Source organism: Engraulis encrasicolus, chromosome 3, assembly GCF_034702125.1.
Source record: "Engraulis encrasicolus isolate BLACKSEA-1 chromosome 3, IST_EnEncr_1.0, whole genome shotgun sequence".
NCBI lineage: Eukaryota > Metazoa > Chordata > Actinopteri > Clupeiformes > Engraulidae > Engraulis > Engraulis encrasicolus.
The window spans coordinates 41,150,393-41,160,392 of NC_085859.1; the positions used below are offsets into that span (position 1 = coordinate 41,150,393).

General features: G+C 42.5%; 1 protein-coding gene across 6 annotated transcripts in view; it reads right to left on the minus strand.

The window, feature by feature from the left end:
* camk2b1 (calcium/calmodulin-dependent protein kinase (CaM kinase) II beta 1) overlaps positions 1 to 10,000 on the minus strand; it is a 153,476-nt gene that overhangs the window by 117,364 nt on the left and 26,112 nt on the right. For all 6 annotated transcript variants that reach the window (XM_063195422.1, XM_063195428.1, XM_063195424.1 and 3 more), the window contains exon 3: positions 1,255 to 1,314. In XM_063195422.1, coding sequence (XP_063051492.1) covers positions 1,255 to 1,314 — 60 coding nt within the window. The remainder of the gene's footprint in view (positions 1 to 1,254; positions 1,315 to 10,000) is intronic.

The window sequence follows — 10,000 nt, forward strand, 5'->3', positions numbered from 1 at the left end:
CGCACACCCTTTTTTAAACTACACCATGAAAGAGGTTTCAAAAGTAAAAGTAAAAGTTAAAAAAAAAAAACCTGTTTCCTTCTATCTGAGTAACAAGTAGACCCGTGTTCTTGTCTTATGATCAGTTAACTCTGCACTGTTTGGATCATGTTTGTGGTGGGTCCTTGTTTTCAGTGTTTTTCAGTAGCAACACAGTCTGTCTATCTCATTAGGTACAATGGAGTAAATGGTGTAACAGCAATGTAATGCCATGTGCTAGTGTTGTAATTACACCACAAAAGTACTTTTACTTTTACTTTTGACACCTCTGCACCTTGATGCCTTATTGATAGGCAGGCAAGGAGACCCATGGACACATGACCAAATAAGGCATTATAACTGAAAGATATAGTGTTCCCAGTCCCACTACCATGCAAACTCTGAGTATCAAACATCAAACTTAAATAACACTTTGTTAACATATTGGCTACGTTTACATGACAATTTTAATTCCGAGTGTTTAATTCTGAATAAAGCTTAATTCCACATCGAAAACTTCACAATTCGGAATTAAATGAAAGATGAAAGCAAAATCGATGGAACTATTTAATTCTGAACTATTAATTCGGAATTAAAAACGTCATTTAAACGTAGCAACTGATGAGCTGGGCAGGAGAGATGGACGGATGACCAGACTCTACATTTTAGTGTTCCCATTTTCCTTATTAGCTGTGTGCATTCAAATAACATGATTATTACCATGTGCACTTCAAATAAGAAATTACAGCTCAAACTTCAGAGAACAGGATAGTGTGTGTCCAATGTTCGTTTTAGCCTAGTTATCAGACCTTTATCTTTGCTTGTCAGAGAACCACAGATGATCCCCAAAGTTCACTTTGGCAAGCGATTTTTGGTTGTCTTTTTGACTTTTTTTTCGCACACCTCCATTGGCAGATGCGTAGGAAGTGACCCATGGGTCACTAATAAGATAAACAATAAAAACGTAAAAAATATAAATGAGGCCCTGCCGTGGCCTAACGGTAGGGCACTGGGTTACTACGCCGATGACCAGGGTTCGATTCCTGCCCGGGTCTTTTGCCAATCCTTCCCCATCTCTTTCTCCCCACTCATTTCCAGTCTCTCCTCCACTGTCCTATCAAAAATAAAGGCAAAAAGCCCTAATATATAAATGTAAAACGAAATGGTCAGTCTGTTTGTCTGACTCTTCCTATGCTACTGCCTAATAAAATCTGTTCCACTGGCAGCCATACTCACCGATGTTGGGGTGTTTGAGCAAGCGACAGATCCGTGCTTCCCTCTCCAGCTTCTGGTGATCTGTAGATCAGAGGAAACAGGAGGTAAAAAAAGTGTAATTAGTGATTACAAAAGTTACAGAGAAATAAACAAGTTTAAGACACCTACAGTGTACATCACATGCAAAACCCTTCAAAATGGGACAGACCGATTTCTGCCGCACAGACCGACGGACCAGCAGACATAGAATCATACGGGCTTTACCCACAGGCCCGGTTCTAAGGGGTTTTCGTTCTATCGAGGCGTGGCTTCACTTTATATTTGCATTTACCCCACCCATCTTCAGTTCTAACACGGGCGATTTTAGAATCACCTCAGACGTAATTCTGAGCGTGTGAGCCTAGTTCCACTGTGACATGTTGCCCTTTCTGTATTTACCGTCGTCTGCAAACATCCCACCCCACTCATGCACTTTAAAAAAATCTAATATACAGTCGCTGCACGCAACAAGAAACAGAGATATGGTGTTCAGGGGAAAAGGGAATAAAAACAGGAAAGTGGGAAAGGAACAAAGATAAAGTACTGGAGAGAAACACTGAGGGGAGAGAGCGAGAGAGAGAGAGAGAGAGAGAGAGAGAGAGAGAGAGAGAGAGAGAGAGGGAAAGAAAAGAAGGGGAGAGCGGAAAGCAAGAATGAGGAGCCGAGACATTTCTTCTCACCATTGTTCACATAGCGAAAACAATGTCTCTACGTGCTTCGCACAAGGTCTCAAACACTTTCTCCTATAGCAGCACACGAGAGAGAGAGAGAGAGAGAGAGAGAATTAGGAAGAAGAGGGAGAGGCGTAAAGATCGCTAGAAAATACTGGGGGAAAGAGAGAGGGGTTGAAAGGAAAGATAGACAGGGAGAAAAGAAGACAGAGAGAGAGAGGGAGAGAGAGGGAGAGAGAGAGAGAGAGAGAGAGAGAGAGAGAGAGAGAGAGAGAGAGAGAGAGAGAGAGAGAGAGAGAGAGAGAGAGAGAGAGGCATCCAGGAGGGACGAGAGGAGGAGGAGAAGGGGTCAGACTGAAAATGAGCCCCTTCTAGAGTGCCTGCAGTAACTTGCTCAGTGATTGACCCCTTTCTTTCAGAAAGAGAGTAAATAGAAAAAACAAGCTCCATGTAGTGTATTTGACAGTGGCGGTGCAAACAATCTCTATCTCTCTCTCTCTCTCTCTCTCTCTCTCTTTCTCTCTCTCTCTCTCTCTCTCTCTCTCTTTTCTCTCTCTCTCTCTCTCTCTCTCTCTTTCTCTCACTCACTCACTCACTCACTCACTCACTCACTCACTCATTCACTCACACTTTGATTCTTGCACGCTCTCTCTCACACATAAACACAGAATGAGAAAGATGACATCTGGAGGGAGAGAGCGTGTGTGTGAGAGAGAGAGCGTGTGAGAGAGAGAGAGCGATACAGAGCGTGTCTTTGCAGAGGCCAGTGACTGTGTGTTTGTGAGTGTTGGTGTGATGGGCGAATGGGGGGGAAGGTACAGTAGGAGTGATGGAGTGCAGCATCCTCTAACAGTCACCAGCAGGAGTGGAGCTATAGGAGGGGTGAGCAGGGCATTTGCCCCAGGGTCCAGGGCACTCGCCAATATGTGGTGGGTGCCCTAATGTCACCTTGGGAGGCTGCATGGGGGGCCCTAATAGTGTCTTGCCCTTGGGCCCTATATGCGATTATTCTGCCACTGGCCACCAGTGCTATACTGTATTACTGCCCCATTACCCTCTTGCTTTAGCTCACGTCACCCTAAATGGCTCCCCTGCAGCACAGCCATTTACCACCTAGTCCTAACCCACATGGCATAGACACACACACACGTAACGCAATATCACAGCTATCTAACACCACATACATCATACAGTACATCACACACAGTAGACTGACTATCCAATTCAGTCACACACACGAGTGCACGCGCACACACACACAATACCACATTCCTCTACCATCTCTCTCTCTTTCACTGTCTCTCTCTCATTCTCTCTCTCATTCTCTCTCTCTCACTGTCTCTCTCTCACTGTCTCTCTCTCACTGTCTCTCTCTCTCTCTCTCTCTCTCTCTCTCTCTCTCTCTCTCTCTCTCACACACACACACACACACACACACACACACACACACACACACACACACACACACACAACGTCACATACATCACAGCCACCAACACTGTGAATGTCACCCACTGACTACATCCACCTCACAGCATGGGCTTGAGACACACACACACACATACACACACGCACACACACACACACGCAGACACGCACACACACGCGCACACACACACACACGCACACACACGCAGACACGCACACACACGCGCACACACACACACACACAGGCATGTACATACACACGCACACACACGCACACATACACACACGCCATCATTCAAGTTGTCCATTTCAAACCATATACAGTGCATGACACACAGATGCACACAGAAGAGCATACTGTAGAACACGCGTTTTTCAACTTGGGACCAACTTGAAATTTCAAGAATGTCCGGGGCCCACCTCTGACCCAGTAAACACATACGTAACTGAGATTAACATTATTCATGCGGATTTGCCAATGGTGTGAACAAAGATATTTTGATAAACATAGGGAAGGATTTTTTTTTGTTCATCAAAATACCCGGGTATGTATAAACAGCGCCTATACTATAGCATTTCCCCAACGTGGAAGATGCATGTAGTCACATAGTGTAGCCCAAGAGTGCTGTTGGGGTCAGCCAACACACATCAATCCATCAATGAAAGTCATTAAAGGCCCTCTTATTGTTATTGGTTATTGACGTTCGCGGCCATGTGATTAGTCTCTCTCTGTCTCGCTCTCCGTCTCTCTATCCATCTCTTTCTGTCACTTCTCTCTCTCTCTCTCTCTCTCTCTCTCTCTCTCTCTCTCTCTCTCTCTCTCTCTCTCTCTCTCTCTTTACAGTGCATCTCTCTATCTATTTCTATCCTTCTTTCTCATCCCCATCTCTATCTGTGTCTCATTGGTTATTGGTTATTTCTCTTCGCCTCTCTCTCTCTCTCTCTCTCTCTCTCTCTGTCTCTCTCTCTCTGTCTCTCTCTCTGTCTCTCTCTCTGTCTCTCTCTCTGTCTCTCTCTCTCTCTCTCTCTCTCTCTCTCTCTCTCTCTCTCTCTCTCTCCATTTGTCCTATGCAGTGGAGTTCCCATCTTCATCTCTCCTATATACTTCTTATCTGGACATGAAATCCCTTTTTACGACTTCCGGTTTCCGGCCATGGCAGGTGGCTGCGAGTAAAGTCAGCTCTCGACTCAACCTGGTTTTAAAAGTTCTCCCGCGGTTAGAATCAATGGTTTTCTAGAATTGAAAGTTGGAAATTAAAGCGGGGAACTTTGCAAGGAGGTGAAAGATGGGAAAGACGACGAAAGGGAAGGGAGCCACGGCAGGAACACCGCCGCACCAAAGTGATAGCGAGCAAGTAACGCATGGTGAGACCAGTCAAGACATTATGGCCGAAATAAGAGAAATGATGCAAGGTATGCTCTCGGAGCTGAAATTCGAGCTAAAATCGGAAATCAGAGCGCTCAATTCAACTCTGCAAACGTTTCGCAAGGACATTTCAGAGATACAAGAAAGAGTGTCTCAGGTCGAGGAATTTCACACCACGGCTAACGAAGCTATACGTCTACTTCTAGCTGATAGGATCCGCCTGCGTGACAAAGCTACTGATCTGGAACGTAGGTCGCGGAGGTGCAACATTCGGATATATGGTTTGCCCGAAGACACAGAGGGCGGCTCAATGATCGATTTTTTGGAGCAGTTTCTCACGGAAAATTTAGCTTTGCCAGAGAATGAGCCTCTCCAAATCCAGCGCGCACACAGAGCAGCTAAACAGAAGCCTGAGGCAGGAAAGCCTCCACGCTCCATTGTCGCGTGCTTTCAGCAATTCAGAGTGAAAGAAAGTGTGCTGTCGCTGGCTTGGCAAAAGAAGGTTTTTATTGAGGACATTCAAATTTATTTTGACCATGATTATGCACTCGAGGACGTCGAGAAGCGCAAAGCCTACAAGGAAATCAAGAAAGCTCTCAAGGTGAAAGGGATTCGCTTCCAAACTCCACACACCAAGATGCGCGTTCACTGGGGCACCGGAGCAGAGGTCTACAACAGCGCGAGAGAGGCAGCGAAGGCACTAAACAAGAGAGGCATCGCGGTGCCGGTGCCAACCGAGGATGATCCAGGCACACGACTGACGAAGCTGATCGACTGCTCAGGATGGCAACGTGCAGGCAACGACACCGCGGCGAATGCGAGGGAGAAACTGCAGCGATACAGAAGAGTATCAGACTAGGAGGATAAATGAGCATCTTCAAGGGCCAGCTCTGAAAATCGGCTTATAGTTGCCTGACCCCTTTTACTCCCCAAGTTCTTTTTTCTCCTTTTCCCCATTGATCATAATATTTCAGTATGGATCACAACCAGGTAGAGTAATGAGGAAACCTTGGACAATGTTGGACATTGGTGGGTTTTTACCACTAAAGGGAGCCCCATCTCCAGTTGGGTTAACCTCTCCTCTCCTTCCAGCAGGAGATAGAGGGAGTCTTCTTTTTCCCTCACTAATGGAAGTCTTTGTTGGTTGCTGTTCAGTAGCAAGTTTATGTCTTTTTTGTTTTCATTTTCTTTTTATTTTTGTCATGTTAATAGGGGAAGTGATTATTATTATAGGAGGTAATGTTGAAGTGCTAGAATCTGGTCATGGTGCTCTAAGTAGACAATTTAGAAGATGCCAGTAATTTAAAATATGGTTAAAGTAATTTCCTTTAATGTCAATGGCCTTCTCAGTCCTGTTAAACGCACCAAAGTTCTGGCAAAACTCAAAAAAGAAGGCATTGACATAGCCTTTTTACAGGAAACTCATATGTCAGACACAGAACATCTGAATCTCAAAAGATACGGTTTTAGGCATGTCTATTCAGCATCTAATGGTTCAAAACATACCAGGGGGGTCGCTATTTTGATCTCAGGCTCTGTGGTGTATGAACACTTATCAGCGATTAAAGATAAAGAAGGGAGATTTATTCTGATTAAGGGAAAAATAAATGGTTTTCTCTATACTTTATACAATGTTTACATTCCACCAGGTACAAAATCACATTTCTACCAACAGATAATAGATAAGGCAGTCACACAAACTCAGGGAACCTTGATCTGTGGAGGGGATTTTAATATAACTTTATTTCCAATGCTCGACTCCTCTAATAGTCGGAACTCTCAATCTAAGAGGCTAATTAAAAAGTTTCTTGACATCACCTCAGAGGTGGGACTGATAGACATATGGAGATTTCACAACCCCTCAGTCCGAGACTATACCCATTATTCGTCTCCCCATTCTTCTTATTCTAGAATCGACTATTTCTTCATGTTTGGGAAAGACTCTACTAAGGTAAATAGCTGTCATATTGGAACTATGGACCTCTCAGACCATTGTCCTGTTTATATGTCAGTGACAGGGGTCCTACGAGATAGCCAGCGAATATGGAAACTTAATTCCTCTATATTAAATAAGACCACGGTTGAGCAATTTAACAAAGACATTCTAAATTACTTAAAGGATAATGATAATGATACAGTTTCTCCTCCAATTCTATGGGATGCCTGTAAAGCAGTTATGAGAGGTAAGGTGATTGCTGTCACTTCAGCTCTAAAGAAGGAAAGGAATAAACGCCTTAGTGACCTCCAAATAAAACTTAAAAAACTAGAGATAGATCACAAACTCACCCAGAACCCTATCATAGAGGAGGAGATAAAAAGGATAAGAAATGAAATAAACAGTATAATGGAATTAGAGATACAAAAGAAATTAATGTTCACCAAACAAAAATATTATGAAGGCGGCGGCAAATATGCTAAACTACTGGCTTATAAACTTAAAAAACAAGACGCAGAATCTTCCATTTTTAAAATAAGGGACCCCAAAACGAAAAACACTTTACTAGAACCAATAGAAATTAGAAGATGCTTCAAGGATTAGTATGCAGAATTATATTCTCAACCACAGGTCGACAATGATGACAGATTAATCTCTATACATCAACTACTTGAGCTACCATCTGTGTCGGAGGATCAAAATTCAAATCTGAAGCTACCTATTTCAACAGAGGAAATCACATCAGCTATTGGAAGATTAAAGGCTAATAAATCTCCAGGCGCTGATGGGTTTACATCAGAATGGTATAAACATCTCAAAGGGTCCTTGACACCTATCTTATTGAAGACCTTCAATTGGGTTATGGAGAAGGGTGAAATCCCCCTGTCATGGAGGGAAGCCATCATTTCTGTTTTACCTAAGGCTGGAAAAGACAAGCTCAATTGTTCCAATTATAGACCAATTAGCGTACTCAATATTGATTACAAACTATTTGCTTCTATTATTTCCAAAAGATTAGAGAACATTTTACCAAGCGTAATACAGCTAGACCAAACAGGCTTTGTGACGTCACGTCAGACCCAAGACAATATTAGACGTTCACTCCAAGTTATCAGACACATAAAACAAAACAAAATAGCTGCCATGCTCATTAGCATCGATGCTCATAAAGCTTTCGACTCTGTCCGTTGGAAATTCCTGTTCACAGTTATGAAGAAATTTGGTTTTAATACTCAGATAATTAAGATCCTAGAAGCCCTTTATACCAAACCCAGAGCCAGATTAAAAATCAATGGGGTGCTTAGTGATACATTTCACCTGGAAAGATCCACTAGGCAAGGATGCCCATTGAGCCCCCTGTTATTTGCCCTTTTTATAGAACCCTTAGCACAATGGATAAGACAAAATGACTCAATCACAGGCGTACAGCTGGGCTCAAAAGAACAGAAATTGGCCCTTTTCGCGGATGATGTCCTCATTTACCTTACTGATCCCACAAACTCCCTCCCAAGTTTAATGTCGGTCTTGGAAGAATATGGGTCCTTCTCAGGATACAGGATAAATACACAGAAAACCCAGGTGCTAAAATTCTACTATGAGCCTCCACACTCCCTACGTTCAAGCTACCAGCTTGACTGGGACAAAGAGTGTATTAAATATCTTGGTATTACCATACCCTCTGAACTAATCAAACTACAAGAGTCTAACTATGGTCCCCTTAGGGCAATCATTATAGATGACATAAATAGATGGAGCAAGATTCCTTATCTAAATATCTATTCACGCATAGATATAATCAAAATGAATATATTGCCACGATTTCTGTATGTATTCCAATCTATACCCATAGATAAACCCAACCACTACTTCATAGAATGGGATAAACTTCTAGCAAGATTTGTTTGGGCAGGGAAAAAACCCAGAGTGAGATTTAAAACGCTTCAGCTACCCAAAGATAGGGGTGGACTTGCCCTCCCCAGTCTCTGTGACTATTATAAGGCTGCCCAACTCCGATTTCTGGTAGGATGGTGTAATCCTAGTTATGAGTCAAGATGGAAAGATATTGAATGTTCCTTGAGTAAGAAATACCCTCTGGGTATGCTAATAGGGGATTGTTCTCTTGTCAATCAAATTACTGATCTGGGGAACCCCTGGATAACCTGTTCACTAGATATTTGGAATAATGTAACAAAGAAACATAGTATTAGACAGAATATAGGTATTCTTAAATGGTTTGCATATGATTTAAGCTTTGCACCTAGTGTTCAGGATAAGCATTTCCTTGTTTGGACTGATAAAGGCCTTTCAACATACAGCTCATTAGTCAATGACCAAGGTCAAGTGTATAGCTTCCAACATTTGAAAGACACATATGGGCTGGTGAATCAGGACTTTTTCAGGTATTTACAGATCAGGGACTATATCTGCAAAAAATTCCCCAAAAGAGAAGAAAAAATAGAAAAGACAATTATAGGTATATTCTTGGAAGCAATAAAGGGTTTCAAGTGCAAAAAGATAATTTCCAGACTCTATGCTTCTATTACATCTATGACAAAAAACAACACTGTGTCAACCAAGTCGAGATGGGAAAAGGAGACTAAGTTAGATTTAACCCAGGAGGAATGGGAGAGGATATGCTCTTATCAATGGAAGACAACAAGCTCCCCCCAATGGAGATTCTATAGTTGGAAAAATATTATCAGATTCTTTTGCACACCGGCACAGAAAGCCAGCTTTTCCACACAAACAAACTGTTGGAGATGCTGTGGTTGTGATCACGCTGATCACTACCACATATTTTGGGACTGCCCCTCCATGACTCCCTTTTGGAAAGGGGTACATAGTGACCTGCAGGAGGCATTGCGCATGGAAATCAACCTGGACTTTAAAACCATGTACTTGTGCGATCTTGAAGACCTGGACTGTGGTAAAGTGGTGAAATATCTACTGAGGGTTTTGCTGGTGGCAGCAAAGAAGGCCATAACAAGGAGGTGGCTTCAAAAAGACCCACCTAGTATAAATGAATGGATAGATGTGGTGTACGAAGTGTTTAAAATGGAAAGGATTACCTTTGTAATGAAAAACCAACAGGATAAGTTTAATCATGACTGGATGATATGGCTTTACTTTGTGGCACGTAAGAGACCAGATTTTATTTAAAGATCTTGTTTTTATTTTCCTCCTCAGAATGGAAATACTCATTGTTTTCGTGTAACTCCCCTGGTTCCATGTGGTTACCTTTCTTTGTTTTTTGTTTTTGTTTTTTTTTTCTCTCCTTAAGTGGAGAACACTTGTGCTTTAAGGAAAAAGAAAAATCAATAAAAATTT